The following is a 21,532-nucleotide window of genomic DNA, read 5'->3' as shown; positions in this document are numbered from 1 at the left end:
GAAACCAAAATACTGTTAGGCAGCAGTGCTAGCCACTGTGCCATCCAAGCTTGAGCAAATTTAAGCTTGCTTAGCTGTGAAACTGGTTCTGAGTTATGAGTAAAATCTCTTGAACTTTTCATTTGCAAAAGTACCTTTGTTAAATGGCTCATTATGTCTTTAATATTTTATTTCATTATGTCTAAAAAGGTGCTCTTGCATTCATGTTGGATGTGTGCAAGTTTGTACAGAGAGAAGAACCACAACTAGTGGTCATGTTTTAAGTTCTGTGACTAGGGCGAGAAAAAGGATTTTTCTTTAAAGTGCAGAGATTTTAGGACGATCCATTGTTTGAAAAGGGTAGTGAAATCAAAATTCTCTAGTAACTTGCAAAACAGAATTTGTACATGTAACTAACAAGGAGTAAGACTTAGTCAATGGTACTTTCAAACAACTGGCACAAGCACAATTGGCCGAATAGGCACTTTGTGTTGTATCATTCAGTTATCTCTTCTGTGATGGCTTCTCGAAAACAAAGTCTGCAAGATGTCATTAACCTCAGTTGTTCAATGATAGAGAGACATCAGCTCTCCAGAAATTCCCAACCGCAGTCTTTGTAAAATTCAAACACTATAAAGACACGTGGTTGGGCTGGGCCAAAGCAGGCACACAAAACTAGGTCACTCTTAACTCAGCTGTCAAAGTTGCTGGCATACCTAGAAATAATTAATAAGGGAGCTACTAAGGAAATGCCCCCAGTAGAAGTCTGCCTCTGGCCAGGATATGAAAAGAACTCCTTTCTTGTCACTGAACACCGTCATTGGATTGTGGGTGTCTTGGCAACAAGAAAAAAATGCATTTATATAGGCATCTTCATGAAAGTAAAGTATCTCAAGGTGCTATACAGGAGCATCAAACAAAAGCTGACATGAAGAAATATTTAGACAGATCTTTAAAGGTTGGACAAAGTAGTTGATTTTGCACAGTGTCTCCCGAGAGATCTCCTTATCGGCCTCAACAACTGAAAACCCAACTGCCACCAACAAATTGGAGATATACAAGAGATCATAAATGGAACAGCACAGATCCCGAGTGGGGTGGGGCAGGATAGGGCATAAATGCTTAAACAGATCACAAAGGTAGGGATAAAACAAAGCCATGGGAAGATCTGAAAACAAAAATTTGTAAGGGCCTCAGATGCAACCAATACAGCATACAGCATTCAATACTGCAAATTTAATACAGCAAAAGAGAATACTTAGCTTAAAATGGCCATCAATTAGGTAACTGAAATATTCAGGCCAAAGTTAATTCTTAAATTAAGTCTTCATTTTGTTCTGATCCTAGCTGATGTTGCTACTGGACAAATCAGATTCTAGAATGAAATTGGTTTGATAAGACTATTTTTTCAAGTTTAATGGGGTAGTCTTTCCCTCAAACATATGCATAGAAGGCAGTGTGAACATAAGATATAATAAAGTCCCTTCCCAGCAGCATTATGTCTTAACAATCAATTTCCGGAGAGTTTACCCTCTGTCTAATCTGCAGATTTGACTTAACCACTTCTTCTCAGTTCCTGGATTGTGATTTATGAAGCTTTTCCCCTTAACTATTCACAACTTAGATCTCAAGTCTTTTTCAGCTTTGAAATAACCAATGCAGGATTCTAACCAAACAATCCCTGGTCTGGAACTTTTACAAATTTAACTGTTTCAAAGAGGTAAAATATTTATTTAACCATTCTGAATAATCTCCCTTCTAGGGTACAAAGGTATCATCATGGTTCCAGAAAGTCTGACCCAAGTAATTTTTAAACACTTTTACAAAAATAAACCAATACCAATATGCCATAGCTTAACATTCAAACTCTTGTTTTAAAAAAAAATTAATACTTGTAGCTCACACACACTTAATATCAATTTCTCAACAATAGAATGCCAGAGTTTTGTGTTTATACAGCACACAATGTAGTGGCCTTCATCAAATGTTTATGCATGGCACTTGTACCTATTACCACAAAAAAGCTCACCGAGCTAACAGGTATTCACACTCTCCAAGTAAAAAAAGGTTCTACTAACATTTCCTTCCCAAGTTACTCCATCTCAGAGAAGCAGCTATTCACTTGGAAGAAACATCACAACTTAACCTAATTCTGTCTTTCCCCAGTGGCCAGAATCACTTATTTTTGAGACAGGTCAAGAGACAACATACTGGGTTTTCACGAACCCAGCACTTTAGTAGTGGTTGTAACATCCATACTGCCATTCCAGTTAGGTATGCTACTGGGCCTATGCCTAAGAACTTTTGGAGTGTCCAAAAATTTTGCCTTTAAAAACTTACTCAGCCATCTCACAGCCAGTGGTCCCTTTTAGTACATATACATCTAAAATGTGGACATTAAAGTACTTTGGTTTTATGATTTAAGACCCACCGATAAATAAATTATTATACAAAACAAATTCAACATATAAGAACCACAAACTCACACTTTAAGAGCAATGCTTTAAGAGCAGGATTACCAGGATTGAGGGCTACAGTTTGTTCACACACCCAGTCTGAATTCATCCCAAAGAAACTCAAATGATTTCTTGTTAATACATTGCGCATTGCCGTACAGTTAAAGCTCATGCTTTTAAAGTTGTATTGGGATCCAGTTTCAAGAGTGCAATTTCTCTTGATCACTCTTCACATTATGCTCAATAAGAGTTCTGGGCCCTCTTGAGCACCACTGGAGTGAGAACTCATATTACAAACAAACAGACCATGTGCCCTTCACTGAATTTGATCAGTTTACTTCAATGCACATTCAATAGTCACAATAGCTCTGTGGGTTCTACAATGCCATTGGATCCAGAAGATTAAGCTTGTTTACATGAGGGTGAGAACAGGGTTCCTGCCTCTGGCTGCACTTCAGTAGTTCCAAACAAAAAGCAATTTGTTTTGGAACAAAATCCATGAATAAAACATGGTATATAGTGCTTTGTGTTCTTAGTCTGACTGCTGTTCACTTAAATTTCAAAGCACTGGCTGGAGTATTCCATCTGCCAAATACAAGTTGACACTATGTATGCCATGTTTCATCCTTCAATTCAATCTCTTCAAATCAAACAAATACACAACAGCTAAAATACCATACATTGCAAGGTGAAAACAGTTAATATTAAATTTTATACAAACCAAACATGGGCATAATTTTACACAGATCAAGTAGATTTTCTGTTTATCCACTCAGCATAATTTCAATCTACAATTTGTAACAATTGGTTTGACATCAGAACTTAAGAAAAACACATTTGAATTTATTTAGTTCTTTTTATGTCAACCATGTCTAAAAGTATTTCATAATCAATGAATTGCACTTTTTAAAAAAGTGCATTGACTCATAGCATTGCAATGGGAGAACGTATGCACACTATACCGATGAAGTGATTCCAAGTTTCATTTGAGTTAAATCATGGCTGATGTGACACAAAAATTTAGCTCATCATTAGAATACATTTAGGAATGAATTAGGGAAACTTGCATTTCCATAGTGTCTGTCATGACTTCATTATCATGTGATTTTTAAGTCAATGAAATGGTTTATGAAGTGTAGTCACTACTATAATCGAGAGAGACATGGAAGCCAAGTTTTACTCAGCAGGCTCCAATAACAGGAACAAGATCATACCCAGATAATTGGTTTTGAATGATGTTCATTATGTGGAGATGCCAGTGTTGGACAGGTTGGACAAGGTCAGAACTCTCATGACACCAGTCCAATAGGTTTATTTGAATTCACAAGCTTTTGAAATGCTGCCCCTTCGTCACGTAAAGTGAAGAGAGGCACACAGGCACAAAACTTATAATCAGAGATAAAAGATCATACAAATGGTGTGAGTGGAGGACTGACAGGCCGAATAATAAGTCTCTGCAGGTGATCAAAAATGTCCGACAGTCCGAACGTTTGTGATTTAAAACGAACCTGTTGGATTATAACCTGGTGCTGTGTGACTTCTAACCTTGAATGTTGTTGTTTGTGGGTTAAATATTAGCCTACACCACTGGGGAGAACTCCCCTCAAATCTCCTTCATAACAACATCACAGGAAATTTCACATCTAGCCAAGGGGGCATATATAGCCTCAATTGGTTTAACGCCTTATCCAAAAGATGTCACATCTGACAGTGGAAGCTTCCATCAGCATTGCATTAGGCATGTTATAAGGATGTAGGAACTTGGAGCAAGTGTCACCCACTTGGCTTCTTGAACCTGCTCTGCTAATTACAGCTGATCTTTAGCCTCAATTCCATCTTTTTACTACTTCCCACATCTTGTTTCCCCGAAAGACCAAAATTCGAGAGATGTCAATCTTGAACAAATTTAATGTTGGATAACCCACCAGAACCCAAGGTGGCTGTACAATTCTGAAGATTTAAAACCCTCTACTTTTGCATGAAGACATGCTCCCCACTTCTATCGCAAAAGGTTTCTCTCTAATCTTTGAACAATAAGCGCTAGTCTTAGACAGAGTGAAAGTGAGGACTGCAGATGCTGGAGGTTAGAGTCGAGAGAGTGGTGCTGGAAAAGCACAGCAGGTCAGGCAGCATCTGAGGAGCAGAAAAATTGACGTTGAAGGGCTTTTGCCCAAAACGTCAATTTTCCTGTTCCTCTGATGCAGCCAGACTTGCTGTGCTTTTCCAGCACCACGCTCTCAACACTAGTCTTAGACACCACAACAATCTGATACAACTTTAGCCTTTCTACCTGTTCTTTTTCGTGGAGTCACAGATACGTACAGCATGGAAACAGACCCTTCGGTCCAACCCTTCAATGCCGACCAGATACCCCAACCCAATCTAGTCCCACCTGCCAGCACACGGCCCATATTCCTCCAAACCCTTCCTATTCATATACCAATCCAACTGATTCTTAAATATTGCAATTGTATCAGCCCCCACCACTTCCTTTGGCAGCTCATTCCATATATGTACCACCCTCTGCGTGAATGGGCGGCAGTGGTTCGTACTGCTGCCTCACAGCGCCAGAGTCCTGGGTTCAATTCCCACCTCGGGTGACTCTCTGTGTGGAGTTTGCACATTCTCCCAGAGTCTGCGTGGGTTTCCTCCGGATACTCCGGTTTCCTCCCACAATCCAAAAATGTGCAGATTAGGTGAACTGGCCACGCTAAATTGCCCGTAGTGTTAGGTGAAGGGGTAAATGTAGGGGAATGGGTTACGCTTTGGCGGGTCGGTGTGGACTTGTTGGGCTGAAGAGCCGGTTTCCACACTAAGTAATCTATTCAATACACGTACCATTTGCTTAAATCACCTCAACCTAAACTCCAGGGAATCCAACCCTAGTTTATGTAATCTAACTCTTCAAGTCACAATATTATTCACATTACTCCGATTCCAGCCTTGATCGTCTGTATGTGTGGAGTTTGCACATTGTCCCTGTGTCTGTGTAGGTTTCCTCCGGGTGCTCCAGTTTCCTCCCACAGTCCAAAGATGTGCAAGTCAGGGGAATTGGCCTTGCTAAATTGCCCATAGTGTTAGGTATGTTAGTCAGAGGGAATGGGTCTGGGTGGGTTACTCTTCAGAGGGTCAGTGTGGACTTGTTGGGTCAAAGGGCCTGTTTTCACACTGTAGGGAATCTAATCTAATCATAAATCTAAACTGCACTCTCTTCAAGGCTATTATATATTTAAGCTATGATGCACAGAATGAACACAATACTCCAAAGTATGGCTTCAGCGAGGGGATGGATTTATGCTTGGCTCTCTGGATTGGGTTTGAATCAGACTGTTACTATCAAAACAGTTTAAAGTAGCATTTTAAGATTATAAGATTAAACAGCAGAGTCATTGGCAATGTACCTCATAATTAAATCATCAAAACTTAGTTTGTGGGTTCATGAATGTAGAGAATCAGAACAGAACCATTCGTATTTACTTGCCTGGAAAATAAATGGCATTATGGCCAAGTTGAGCCCATTTCTTGAATAGAATTGCTATCCACATTATCTATACTGTTTTATGCCATGAGCAGTGTATTATTCTGGTCAGATTGATATAAACTCAAATGTACATTAATTATTTAAACTATATCATAAACACTGAGTCATAGGCTAGCTGAAGACACTGGGCCTTCCTCCCTTCATGTTTTACATGCCGTGTCCCCCACCATAAAACATGCATGGCAGTGGTGATGGGCAAGACTAGCCTTGTGTTTTTCAACTGCCAATGGATCCCATTTTGTTGCTGTTAGGTTTCCAGTTTCCACCATCCAATTTATTGTTATACCTGAGTAATTGCTTCTTTTTTAATGCTTTTCTTTAAACTGGCAGAAAACTTGGGCTTCTAAAGTTCCCTGCACCAGAATTCCAAGTGTGCCACAGATGGAGCCTCAGGTTATTCAAGATGTTAGATCTAAAATCTAAAAGAAAATATGTATATTTTAAGTGCAACTTAATGCTGATGAGACTAAGAAAGTACTTGACCAAATGTTATACCAAGAGTCTTGCAAAGTTGAAGTCACTACATTTCAAAAACAAATCTTACCAAGTCATAGAGGTGTACAGCATGGAAACAGACTCTTTGCTCCAACTTGTCCATGCCAACTGGATATTGTAAATAAATCTAGTCCCATTTGCCAGCACTTAACCCATCTCCCTCTAAACCTTTCCAATGTCAGAAGCAGGTTCTTTACTCAGAGTGGTAAGGGTGTGGAATGCCCTGCCTGCCAATGTAGTTAACTCAGCCACATTAGGGGCATTTAAACAGTCCTTGGATAAGCATATGGATGATGGTGGGATAGTGTAGGAGGATGGGCTTAGATTAGTTCACAGGTCAGCGCACTTGAACTGACCTGGGGCCAAAAGGGCCAAAAGGCCTGTTCTGTGCCATGTTGGTCAATGTTCTATTCATACACCCATCCAGATGCCTTTTAAATGTTGTAACTGTTCACCCTGTATTCCCGGTGATCTAACCTTGCTAACCAGTCTACCATGAGGAATCTTGTCAAACACCTTACTATTGATCATCAAGTCAGGCAGCAGAGGAGGAGAGACAACGTTTTGAGCATAAGCCCTTCATCAGGAATTCATCAACCTGACCTGCTGTGCTTTTCCAGTGCTACACTTTGGACTCTGAATTCCATCCGCAGTCACTTCTCCATATAGATCATGTCCACCACTCTGCCCTCATCAATCCTCTTCGTTATCTCTTCCAAAAACTCAATCAAGTTAGTGATACATGATTTCCCTGCTCTCCCTCCTATAAGGACGTTGTGAGACTTGAAAGGGTTCAGAAAAGACTTACAAGGATGTTGCCTGGGTTGGAGGGTTTGAACTATAAGGTGAGGCTGAATAGGCTGTTTTCTCTGGAGCATCAAAAGGCTGAGGGGGTGTCCTTATCAAGGTTTATAAAATCATGAGGGGCACAGGAAGGGTAATTAGACAAAGTCTTTTCCTAGGGGTGGGTGAGTCCACAACTAGAGGGCATATATTGAAGGTGAGGGGCGAAAAGTAGTTAAGCTCCACAAAGCCTCAATACAGTTTACAAAGCTCAAGTCATGAAATGGAATTTTCACCATTTGCCTGGATGGGTGCAGCCACCATTCAGACAGGAAGTAGTAGTTGAGTTGATTACTGATCTTGCACCTTCCAACGTAGCAAAAGTGTACAAACTACAGGATCCATTACAGCAAGTCACCAAGTTAAATATGACAATCCCATACCACCACAACAATCAAATCATACTTTATCATGCTCAACATAGATAGCATTTATTCAGTGTATCATTATCCTGGAATACCCTTACCCACCCCATGGGAGCAATAGGACCACAAGGACTATTGTGGCTCAAGAAGGCCTAACATGAACTTCCCAGGATGAACAATGAATAGAAAATAAATGTGGCCTTACTCCAAAGTTAGCCATCTTTCAGAATAAATAGAAATATCTTGAAAAACACCATGGAACAAATTTGTAGAACGTTTTTCTTCTTAATAGTAACCTCGAACACTGCAAAATCTGTGGTCATTTTAAGTCCACAGGTTATGTGCAAAGTACAAATGAAAACTTTCAATTAGAGCAAGATTGTGTGGGGAATCTTGTTTGAGAGAAGTAATGATGCAAGAACAATACTGTTTTCCAAATGCTTCTTACTACTCATTTGTAGTATAGAACTTGAGTGTTCCTAAAAATTGACTGTCAAGCTTTTCGTCTTTACCAATGTAAAAGGGAAAACACTTCATATGACAAGAGAAAAAGGGCGTTGACTGGTTGGCAAGTGGCCTCTGATTGGTAGAGGTACTTCCACGGAGAAAGCACTCTCAATTAACTGCCACAAATTTTGTTTAAATTTAAACCAAGCAGACTAACTCTGGTCAAGGAAATGTCCTGAGAAATGAATCAGAGAATGGCTATCACCTATTTTGTCAAGTGGAAGGTGGAATTTCTATAATTCTTCTATTTGCAAAGAATAGTTGGCACCCTCTTATGGCGCAGCGGTAGTGTCCCTACCCGTGGAATCACTTTACAGAGACCAGTATCCCATCACCAAGTCACCTTTTATTTAGAAATGAACAGTCCTTGCCTCAGAGTCGGACACCACAGTCAGTATCCCTGACTCTCAATCTTTTATGTCAGCCAGGGCTCCCTGATTGGACCAGATTAACAGCCCCAATCAGGGAACTCATTCTAGGAGGTCAAGCTGGCTGATTTCATTACAATCACTGCACCCTGGACCGGGAGACCTAGGTTCAAGTCCCACCTGCTCCAGAAATGTATAATAACTTTCTGAACAAAATGATTAGGAAATAGGTTTTAAAATGTTTAAAATAAAGATTAAAGGCAGGATGAGTTCATATGGCACAGTATATTAGTGTCACTGGGTTCAAGTCCCACCTGCTCCAGAGAGGTGTCATAACATCTCTGTATAAGCTGATTTGAAAATATAAAAGTTTTGTTTTAAAAATTTGCTTCCTTAATGGGTGCGCTTTTTCTTAATATTAATGGGCTCCACATGCAAACTGAACAATTGAAAGCACAAGTGATTTAATGCTAGTGGTTAACAGGTCAAAATTATCGTAGTTGATTTGGTGGTGGGGAAAAATTGCACCATCCCAGTCTGTTGCCATTGAACTGTCTTTGACAGGCTGTGCATGTAAATGGAGTAATTGATCCAGAAACACTGGTAATTTAGTGGTGAAGGATAGAAGAAAAAAGTAACAAGCGATTTGGTGGTGGAAAAATACCATTCAGCAGTGCATAAGAGCACCTCTGGATATAGAGAAGAAATAAAAAAGGATTTATTCTAGCAACGAACTCTTGTTGTGCAGTGGTATTGCCCCTATCTCTGGACCAGGGCTCAAGTTCCACCAACTCCAGAGGATAAAATGATGTCTCTGACGGTTGATTACAGCAAAGAAAAGGCATCGTCTTCTAAGGTGATTAGAAACCCTCCCATTGCACCTCTTCTGGTGCAACGGTAGGGTTTCTACCTCCAAATCAGGATGTGTAACAACATTTCTGAACAGATTCATTTAAAAAAAGGATACTTCTAGTGCAGCGATGGCATGCCAGGAGACCAAGGTTCAAGTCCCACCCACTTCAGGGGTGTGAATTGACATTTCTGTACATGTTGATTCACAGTACGAAAGAGGCATCATCCTCATATAAACCCCATGTGCAGTTGGTGCAAAGATGCATTTTCCTTATCATTTAGGGGAGTTGTTCCTAACACACCAGCAACATCACAGGTTATGGCAACCTGCACTGCTGATGCATTAAAGAGATCAGCTACCAGATCAACTAAATCAAAAGGACAGTGATCCTAATGTAATTTTGGTGCAATTTATAGTTCTACATCATCTGCTGTCAACTAGTGACCAGGAGGCACAGGCAAGAAAATGTTTCCAGAATGAGAATGCACTCATTTCTGCAATTATAGTACTTTTGACGTGGTTACTTTACAGCATTGTCTACAATGCCATGAGTCTATAATACTCCTATACCTCTAAAGGTGTAGCATGAACACTTTCGCAAGGGAAAAAAATAATTAAAAGTTTAACCTCAAAAAACACTGCCATTAGTCCACTAGAAAGAAACACTACTGCATGCTATTCTACAAAAGAAAATCTCTCAGGTTTCAGTGATTTAAAATGACTGAGTACAGACATAGTAAATAAAGACAATGAAAATACTTTAATAAATGAGGAAAAAAACCCTGGTTTTAGATTCCTCCTCCCATTCTGTTTTGTGTAATAACAGGTGCGTGCATTGAATTTTAAAATGATTGCTCCAAACGATCTTGGATTTGCGATTGCTTAACCACTGGAATAATGAAAGCTAGTAAAACTTGCAAACTTTCCTAGCAAACCTGATATTGTCTGAAGAAAGCATGTTGAGTTGTGTAATATTAGGGCATACTGGTGGTTCCAAGACTGTCATTGTCATTGGTAGAAGCAATCTATGGTAGTGAATACTACAAATCAGAAAGTATCAATAAAAAAAAAACAATATTACCTCAAGGCTGTCAGTATCTTTACACTGAGGTGCAATTACAGCAGCTGCATTATATTAAATGTTCAAGGAAAAATTAAATACACAAAAAGGATATTCAACAAAAGCATCCTACTGACAGCAAACAAGAAATATACTGGCAATACATTAAACTGCATTAGCTTATGTGCTAACTGTAATACAGCATTGGCACCACTGTATTAAACAGGTCACCACAGTTTAACGTGAGTAAAATTAGTGCCAAACCAGACACTGGAAATAATTATCGCCAGAAGCTCGCATCAATAATAATGCCAGTTTTAGATATTGAAGTACCTAAACATTGCTGAATGGTCAATGATGACTGTCTTCAACGCTGATAATTTTCAGGGCCTGAACCAGATAAGTTTATTGGTTGTGTTTAGTTTCTGTCTTAGCATTATTTCTTTCAACCTTCTACCATTCATGGTGCCACACTAAGCATCGACAGTGTGCAAGTCAGTTCAAATTGAATGGGTAGGGTGCCAGAAGTGTGCGTCATATTGTCAGCTCTTCAGAGGGAAAATATTCAAAGAAATAAACAGCAATTTAGAGGACAGAAGATAAAATTAACAGACAGCGTAAAATTTAACAAACAAAATTTATTAGAAGAATAGTGTTTTTGTACTGAAACTGAGCCTAAAACAACCAGCAAGTACTACAAACACATTACAATAATAATTTGTGTTATTTGTTAAACTTCATGTTATTTCTATGCAATAAACAATCAAAAATTCCACATGCACAGAGACAGAATTATTGTTTTCAATGTACTGTACAATGCAAAAGACCACACAAGTTACAAAAATCTAAAAAGTACTGGTCACTTACAGTAAGACACAGGGTATTTCAGTATTCCAAGTTGAAATCAGTTTCCAGTTTCAAAACAAATTAATTAACAGTAGTGCAAAAGAAGTATCACAACATCTATACAAAATACTGATAATAAACAAACACAGAAACAAGAAGTACGTGTATAACAACAGCAAAATAAGCTTTTAAAAAATTATACCATTCTTTCAGGCTGTAAACTGTCATTATAATACGAGGTCAAGCAGACCAAATGGGCACCCGTTTTTTGAACATTACCTGAAACATGGGAAGTTGAACTAGTTTGAGAATGGTGTAGCATTGGGAACTGTCAAAGTATTAGTGTGCAAAATCTAACTGGACTGTGGGGTCATATGGGGACTTCACTCAACTTGCAACGCCACAGCGCAATGGGGTATAACTCATAAGCCTCTCAAACACATGGTGAAACAAAGATATATGTATTAAGCGGGACACAAATAAGCTTACGTTACCGTTTATGACCCTATATACTAAAACATGCAGTGACATTGAAGTTTAAGGGATGACTGATCACATCACAAACACCTCCGTCCCAACTCAACTGACTCACAGCTGTAACTTATGCCGAATATTCTGCAACTAATAGTAATAAGAATTCCTGAAACAAGAGATTGAAGTAATGTGCTTTTGAAGTTTAAAGAACAGTTAATTAAAACAATCTTATTGAGATTGAGTGTAGCTGACATTGATCTACAAAGCCAAAAAGCTTTGTTAACAATTTTGGAATGTCAAGGGCTCCTATGATCGCAAAGTTCAAGTTGAAGGCACCAGCCCAAAACTTCCAACTCTTCTTTTGTCTTTACTGATTGGCATTTACTAGTTTCTTTTAAAGAAAAACTCAAATTTCTACCAATTTTAAAACAATTGACTCTAACTGAATGAGTTTCTACCTATCTGAAAATGGTAACTCTTGTATGAAGCATTGTGTTCAAGCAAAATTCCACAATGCAAATCCAGCCAATGAGAGAATAATAGAACCTTCTTAAACTGTTTAGGATGGAGAATGGGTGTAGTAGGAGGGGGAAGGAACGTTGTGCCACAGGAAAGTTTAGGTATGTTTTACTGCAAAGGGCCATTTATAATGTCTGTATTTCCAAAACATTCCATTCTGTATTCTGGTACTGGATTTGTGGTGCTATGTTAAGTCATATAACCTAATTAATACCTATACAATATCCCTCCTCATCAGTGCTATCTTAAGAGTACAAGGAGAGTACAGATGTGTTAATGGATATTTTAGATACAACTTCAATGCAGCTGGACTACTGCAAATATTAAACTAATTAACAAGCACAGTTCATTGCACTTGCATTGCTTGGGCAAGTACCACCAATTTAGGGTCTGATGGAGAATCTGACTTACTTCCAAGAAATTAATACCTTATAACCGGTCGTTTTTTTGTTATTGAAAATATTAAGCCCATTGTTTTAAAATAAAAATCAGACACAGGTTCTCCACTGCTAGATCAAATAGATACTGCTCTCTCTATTTATTGCATTAAAAAAATTAAAAAACTTCTTTTAAATAGGCAATAAGAGAGGATAATCACCTGTTTTTGAATGTGCAGTACAAAGACCAACATGCCTTTCTTCCTCACCACATGAAACTTCAGTGACTCATGTTGCATACTGATATTTATGGATACAGTTCCTTTAACTTGATACTTAAGACACTGCCCACAAAATATAATTATGCAACACCTCATGAAAACCCAAACCTCCAAAAGATAGAACTGAGTGACTTAACATTAAAACATGGTCACATGTAACACTATGTATGACAGTCATACAATTCCATACTTCTTCACATCATTGTCTTCATTTTACATAAGAGAGTTACTATCTTTAGAGGTGTTTAAGAACAATGGGGCCACAATCACAAGTTTTCTTTTGGAGGGGGTGGTGAAGAATGTTGGAAACTAGTACAAAGTACAAGCAATTTTTATAAAAGTAAACAGAAGACATGGGAGTCAACAAATATTATGTATGGGTTGATGAACTGGTAATGGAGGTATAAAGATAAAGTGAGTACTAAAAGCATCTTGGAGGTTTAACGGTGTTTTTACATTAAAAAGATCTGTTAGAATATGAAATGCTTTACCATATATAGCTATTAAAGCAAAATCAGTTAATCAAGAGGGTATTTGATAAATACTTGAAGCAACAAAATATTAAAGTAAATGATTATGCTTGAAAAAGCCCTCAAACTAGCAAAGATGAATGGTCTCCTTTGAGAATGTTTACCTCTTAAGACTTTACTATTAAAAACTGACAAGTATCTAAAGCAGAACTTCAACAAAACAAAAATGCAAACAATATTGTTGAAATATGATGTGTTCGGAAAACAGAGCCCAAAAGGTCTGTACAGAAATACACAATTGTGGACACAGAATGCCACTACAAAATATATGAGGCACTGTGCAGAAAAAAAGCTTCAGTTTGGCAGACTAAATTGTTAAACTGAGTAAATTTAACATTCACCAAAAGATCTGCCATAACAGTTAAAAATGTCACTTAAATTTAACAATCTAGCTTAAAGTACTTGCACTAAATGGTTTTGAAGTAGTGTGTCAAATGTCCCTGAGGGTTTTTTTTTTAAAACAGTAAAAGAGGTGCTTTTTTTAAATATAAAAGTCACTTTTTCTTCTTACAGGTAAGATAAAGAGTAGCACAATGAAAATAACCAAAAAGGAAATATTAAACCAAAATGGGTAAATTTCTTTGATGTGCATCTCAGTAGTAACAGTTAATACAGCTGTTCCATTTTTTCCTCCATCTTAAAACTGTTGCTTGCCAATATGATGTGTGCGTTCACCTTGGTATCGCACAAACCAATAATATTCATGTGAAATATCTTTTATTTTATAGGGACATAACTGCGCCAAGTGACAGAGGTAGTACTGGAGTCTATCTGCAATCAACAGAGCTGGCATTTAAAATGGGGCATTTCAATTGCTTTGGATTATAATTAGTTAATAAGTGGTATCATTAGAATATGTGATGAGAAGTCACATGGTAGAATTTGCTTCTGACTTTTGGCACTGACATGAACTCATCTGTTGCTAAAGTATAACGAGGTATAAATTACAGCTTACAGTATTGTATCACGTATTCTTCATTCTTTTTGCAAACAGAAGCTCTCTTTTCAGTGTTCTGTCCCAAGTAATTATCCATCACATTTTCAAATCTTAACAGGTACAAAGAAGATAGTGCATATGAATTTGTGAGGAATCCAAAAAAACCTGTAATGACTTTGCAGGACAAAGGAAGATGTGGAGAAGGCAAAGGAATATAAATTGCAACTGTGCAAAATCCAAGTATTCCATATTCTAAACATCTTGTATCTTCTCACAGAAGGTACCACTTATCTCTTACCACAATGAAAGTAGACATTACTTTCAGATAGCTGATCTATTTTAACTACAACAAATTAATCAAAATTGTTCCAGAATTCAAGCTAAAAGATTGAGCTCTCTAGCTTGGGAGCAGAAGGAAGGCAGTGCACATGCAGAGCTGAAAAGGGGAAGTAACAGGCTCTATTGAGATGTCAGCCATGGTTAAGTAGCTTGCCAGCATTGTCAGTCAAGGTTTTTCACACAAATAAAAGGCCATTTGAACAAGGTGCTGGAAAGTGGGAAACTGATATAGAAGATTGAGGAAAAAAGACCTGAGTTGAGCTGTTTGTGAAACAAATGTACAGATAAGATGCACAAAAAGGAACAAAGCCCACCTTCCTGTCAAACTTTCAGTCCTTTCACCCTCTTCCATTCCAAGCGCATAAAATACATCCACTGATATTGATATTGTAAAAATTAGAGAATTACCAAAAATGCTATCGTGCTGGAAACAAATAGGGACATTTATGAATCTGAATAAGAGATCTGAAATGCCTATATCTGCTTTGAAACAGGCAAATAATGCTCTAAATCAACAAATTATTTGAAAACTCCTGATACATCCACAGTTCATACTTGAGCCAGAATTTCTTTAAATCACTCAAAGTTGCCCCTCAACATCACTGTAATAGCTATAAGCCATAAATAATGTCTAGAATGTGAACTATTTCCAACCTTGGGTGCACCAAAAATGTTCATAACACCCATGATTTTAAAAAAAAGCTGTTTTCCTGTAAACAAGTTTTGGAAGTTAATTCCAACTTGATATTTGTAGATACTAATGTCCCCTGAATGCCAAGAATCTGAATTCTTAAACTACATTTAATTTGGAAAAATCTCAAATTTAGCACATTTACATGGAATATTTTATATTACATAGTCTCCACATTTACCATTAACTCAAAATAGGCATTGAGGCATTAGTTTATACACATTCTACAACCTACCTTGCTCATCTCACTCAAGCACAGAGTGTTGCTTGAGTGATTCCAAGGAAGTTCTATAGGCACCTGTCATAAGTATGGACAGTGAATATCTTCAGGTTATTCCACCATAATTGGAATCTCAGCAAAGGAACTGGCTTTTAAAGAGATGACAAAAATTCCATCTGGAATTCTGACTGAGACCAAGACCATCATCCGCTAACTAGTGGCCAACTGATATCCGATACGGGATTGAACATCGGATCTTTAGTCTCTATTACTTTGGAAATCATGGAGAAGAAGTTTTACCCATCCGGCAACTATTTATGAAGACCAATTTGTGCAAAGTACATGGCAGATATGCAAGGAAAAAGGTAGCACTTAACCAGTAAGAGAACCTCTCCTTAAATAAGAGTAGTTGCAAACAAGAACCCAATTACTTAGAGGGCTGTATTAAATTAGTAATAATACTGGAGATCTCACAGATCTTTCAGCTCAATAGATTATCAAACCAATATTAACTTCTGTTGCTATCCGAGCAATAACATGCCCTTTGAAGAAACAGGAAGGCCAATAAGTTTCAGTTATATTTACCATGCTTGAAGGATGGAAATATAAATAAGTCTCTAATTCAAGGCCAAGGCCCTCTAATATGGCCCAAAAAATTCAAAATTGGAAAGATTGAAAAAAAAATCTATTTTAACTATGATATACTAACTTTGAAATGAAACCTGGCTTTGGTATCAAACTGTGAATAATTTCAGGCTTATGATAACAGAAAATTTCAGGCCACATTGTGCAGAAGATTACCTAATAGGTAGCTTGCCTGGGAGAGGGGGAGGGGAAAAGGTTTACTTTCTAAAAAGAAATGACAGAAAATCAGAAGGAATGCATTAGAAACAAGACACAGACAGAAGAAATGGATTGAGTTTTTGGTTACCAAAACAGAGGGTGAGATAGTTTCATAGACATTTGAAAAATACCGCAGTGTTACGAGTTAATCATCAATTTCATTCTGCTCTATTTATACATTCATTACAAACGCCAATCTACAATCTATGTTTTGAAACAGTTTCAGATTTTTAAAATGATACATACGTTAAAGAGAACTTTATACAGTAACAATACCTCAAGGGCTTGGCACACTATTCAATCAATTTGTTTTGAAAATAATACTGAACCAATAAAGACTAAAATAGAACAAAACTTTTGTGAATAGCAGAGCATAATGATGCAGTGACTGCATGCTGACATTTTTTGGTCCCACGCTAATTCGCTCACCTGATATATCAAACAAGATTGCATTTTCCCATCAATAAGGAATATGAAAATGTGCTCTGATTGAATCCGCAAATCTTATTAAAGTTAAAATTAATACAAAGCTGTGACATTTTGAAGATGGTGTGAAATAATTTGGTAAATCATGTTCTAAATCGTTACTACAGCCAAAATTACCCAGCTCTTTACAGCTGTGTTGTACGCATAGCCATCTAATTTGTTTCACAAATTAGGCACCTTGCTTCTGACCTGTTTCAGTTCTATAAAGCCTCAGTTATAGTTTCCATGGGAACCTGGTATCTGGATGCACACTGTACAGCGTAGGAAACAAAATTATAATCTAACAAAATTTTGATGCTTCAATGTTTAGGGGAAGAATTAATATTCCAAAAAATGTGACTGCAAAGGAAAATTCAGAGTTGGATTCAACATTTTTAACAGTGATTTGTTGCAAACAATTACATTAAATTTAGGTACCCACACTGGGTGGGTGGGTGGGTGGGGGGGGGGGGGGGGGGGAAAGAGGTGGGTAAGTGATAGAAAAATAGATATTTACAATACAGCATTAAAATTCTAATGCAAGTTATTCAAGCAACCCAGCTGACTAAGGTTAGGGGATCTGCTTGTTTAGAGCTGCAATAATCAATCAGAATTCCCCATGGGGATGGTGCCTGCAATTTAACTTTTAAAATCTACATAAGGTACAAGATTAAACACTACATGCATGAAGAAGAATGAAAATAACTACAACATCAATTTTTATGTAGGTCTCAAAACTGACTCCCTCCACCCAAAGGGAAATATGGGTACAGAGGTCAATTTACCAAGACCACTTCTATCAAAAAATGTTTTTTTTACATTTTATTCCTGGATTATTTAAAGCAGCTAACATTTATGAAGATTAAGACCATGCTTCCATTACTGTTGACAATGCTTTAATGTACTAGATTACTAAAGGCATGCAGGATACAATATGATATATTGCAATTCCCAACTACCTCTAAATTAGCATCAAATTCTTTCTCCCTTATTTTGTATTAATTTTTACCTAGAGTTTTTTCAACTTTAGAATGTGCTACATAAATAGTTCATCGTGAGCACTATAATATCACTCCATAATTTTGGGGAAAACAGTGCAGCTTATGATCACGTGCAAAGATTAAATGCTATTTGCATTGCATTCATAAAAAACAAACTAAAAAAACTGTTTTGTAGTCCACTAGACAGAAGATGTTAGCACTCCAGAATGGAACTCTACCTAAAGCACAGCAAGAATAGGAACAAGACGACTGGAATACTGAACAGTTTTGGTCCCTTCATCTTAGGAGGCCACGCAGAGATTCTACACTAAGTTCATCCTGAGTATGAAGGGTTTTCTTATGTAGAGAGGTCAAGCGGGTTGGGCATTGAAGTTTGTAACAATGAGAGGTGACCTTACTGATACATAAAAGATTCTTAGGGGACTTGACAATGTGGATACAGAGAGACTATTTCCCCTTGTAGTACAGTCTACAACCAGACAGCTAATCTCACAGTAATGGCTTGCTCAGTTAGTACAGAGACTTTCTCTCAAAGCATTGTGAATCTGTAACACCCTTTACTGCAACGAGTTGTCAAAGCTGGGTCATTAAGCATATTCAAGGCTGAGATAGACAGGTAAGGAAATTAAGGGTATGAGGAAAAGTTGGATGAAAAGCCATAATCTCACTGAGTAGCAGATCAGACTCGATGGACCCGAATGGCCTTCTTCTGCTCTTATCTCTTATGGTTTAAAGACTCTTGGAGGCATAGTAAAACTCCTCATACTATGGCCCAGCACAATTCAGTACTGCTCTAATATGTTTGCTTTCATTGTCAACTGAGTGAGATCATCAGTTACGTGCCAAATTAGGAACATTTCACAGTGTGGGTTCGAGCTGTCTAGGAACTGCATTAAGCTTATACAAACTCATTTCATATAAGGCCACTCCAGACATTAAGGTTTCCATAATTTCACAAGTTGTGAATGAAACCAGACAAATAACAAGAAGAATTTAGTTGGAGATTCCACTACCTCATGTCGTCTTCCAATTACTACAAATAATGATGGCCGATTAATTTACAAGCAGAGAGAAATTCACATCCTCAAATTCAGAGCATAATTGTTACATCAGTGCAGCAAATATATTGAAATCTACAGAGAGTAGAAATTTAGTTAAATAGATCCAGCTTTGTTTCACCTCCTAGTTATACCTTTCTTTTAAATCTTTGATTTGGAATGAATGTCAGAATAGTGTGCCAAGTTTCTTTTTAAAGTATGTTACAGTATTCATGCAAAGTCATTAGCAGAAGTAGAATTTCCTAACTTCTGTTATTCTCCATTTTCTTTATTTTTGTTTTCTCACCCCAATTGAAAATGCTCTGGATGCATACTTGTAAAAGGTAGGCACAGAATACAAACCAACCATTGCAAGATGTGTTAAACATGCAATTCTTTTGCAAATACAGTTCTGGCTGTCAAATGTTATAGTCTAAAGCATCAAAATTCTAGGAAGTAATAAAAAATTATTTCAATTTCAAACATTCTTTGTTACAAACAAACATCACCCCCTACTCCCCCAAGAAACTGCGTGACTCCAGCACTGGTCTCAAATATTTAAAGATTTTTTAAATACAGTGTTTCAACTGAAAAGGAAGCTTATTAAGTTTTCAAAAATGACATGATAATACTTCATTTTACTTGTTTGTAATAAATAAAAATAAATAATTCAGCAAAACAGATGCTGCCCACAATCAGTTCACTTTAGTTAAATAACGATTAATTCAAAATGTCATAAATAATAGACTTTCTGCTCCAAAGCCACAAAGAAAATGGACAGGCAAAGTTCAGGAGAGTGTTTCTTATTTCTTCTCCAAAAAAAAACAAAATGAAATTGAGAATATTTTGCCTTAAGTTGATATTTATCTTATCAAATGATTATTTTAGTGTTGAGAATCAGAAATCTGGTAACTACACATCAGTATAAAATGCAAAAGCATTGGTGTTTTTCAAAACACTCCTCTTAGACATATTTCTTTGTTGAATTCGAGGAGAATGTTAAACTACTGGAAACAAGCAGTTTCTGTAAGTCATTCTGAGGAAATTTAAAACCTTAAGGAACCAAACCAGTAATGTTCAACAATAATCACCAATAGTATATTGCAATGGCTGTTTATTATGGTGGCTTATGAATTTTTATAAATAAGGCTATAAGGCTGTAGATCACAAAGAGGTGAGAAAGTCTTGTATTAATACAATATTACAGTGAAAGTACCATTATCATGACTTGATAGTGTGAAGTAGTTGTGCATAATTAGGTATGAATTATTAAGACAATTGCAGTATAAGCAGAGCATTGTCAGCCATTTCACTGACATGAGCTATTTCCTAGGTGAGCACAAGCATACAACATCCAATTTCCTTTTCATGCTTTGATTCAGATCCATTCACAAGCCATTCTGCTCTTTATTAACTGGCATTTGATGTTAAGTCAATTCTTACATTTAGAAGCTGAGGAATTGTCTTAAGGCACACAAATGTGTACCTATAAATAGTTAAAATTAAAAGTCACATCAGATATAAAAACTTCAACGCCTCTGGTAACTAAAGGTGACATGTCAACACAAAAACAGTTGCGGCCTGCTCCATATAAGCTTTTGGAAATGGATAACAAGTTCAGGATTTTCCTGCACTATTTTGAAATTATTTTACACACAAAAGCAAATAACTAAACTGCAACCGTGATTAACAACTGCAGCCCATTTATGATTTTGAAATAAGAACCAAGAAAAAAAAGGGACATGGCATATTGAAGTGTTCTGAGGAAGGCTCACTGAACCCAAAACATTAACTTTGATTTCTCTCCACAGATGCTCTCAGACCTGCTGAGCTTTTCCAGCAATTTCTGGTTTTGTATATTAAAGTGTTCAATTTTAAAAAAACAATTCGATATCTTAGCACAATTATACTGCGATAAGCATAAAAACTTGACACTCATGTTAACATTTAATTTATGGCATCGGCAGGTTGAAATGTTTGAGATTCTTGAGTTGTTTTAGCAAAAGGTCAGGAGTAATTCGGTGTCACACAGTAGTTTCAGATGATATTGGGGCCTCAAAAGAATATCAGAAAACAGAACCTTTTCTTCTCATTAGTTTGCCAACATGGCACCACATATTCATTTCCAAACTGAGGGAACTTCTGGGTGCCTTTCTCTCTAAAGAAGTATTTGTGTACATTAACCATAGGCTATTAAAATGATCTCTAGTTAAGGACATGGTGAAAAAGCAAATTGGTTAAAAATGATCAATAATCTGTTGCAGTGAATTTGAGGAGCAATGCTAAAGATTAATCAAGATGTGAAAAGTTGAGTAAATGTACAAGATCCACAATCACAACCATGATATTCATATTACAGAAAACAATGTTACACCTTAATCAAAATTTAGGCTGATAATCCTTCATCAGAACTTAAATGTTAACTCGCTCTCTCTTCAGAAGAGTACTTCCAGCATTTTCTGTTTTTCAAATCAGATTTTCAGTAATGGCAATATTTTGCTTCTG

At 37.1% G+C, this 21,532-nt stretch overlaps 2 protein-coding genes across 6 annotated transcripts in view; one reads left to right on the top strand and one right to left on the bottom strand.

The window, feature by feature from the left end:
• Positions 1-14,453, top strand: part of LOC140463354 (slit homolog 1 protein-like) — a 334,431-nt gene extending 319,978 nt beyond the window's left edge. The window contains exon 37 of the mRNA XM_072557191.1: positions 14,223-14,453. Coding sequence (XP_072413292.1) covers positions 14,223-14,230 — 8 coding nt within the window. The 3' untranslated portion in view covers positions 14,231-14,453. The remainder of the gene's footprint in view (positions 1-14,222) is intronic.
• LOC140463352 (uncharacterized) overlaps positions 1-21,532 on the bottom strand; it is a 121,161-nt gene that overhangs the window by 30,935 nt on the left and 68,694 nt on the right. The window lies entirely within an intron of this gene.

The sequence above is a fragment of the Chiloscyllium punctatum genome, chromosome 38 (assembly GCF_047496795.1).
Source record: "Chiloscyllium punctatum isolate Juve2018m chromosome 38, sChiPun1.3, whole genome shotgun sequence".
NCBI lineage: Eukaryota > Metazoa > Chordata > Chondrichthyes > Orectolobiformes > Hemiscylliidae > Chiloscyllium > Chiloscyllium punctatum.
The sequence above is the reverse complement of the archived record's forward strand: the minus strand, read 5'-3'. Positions and strand labels throughout refer to the sequence as shown.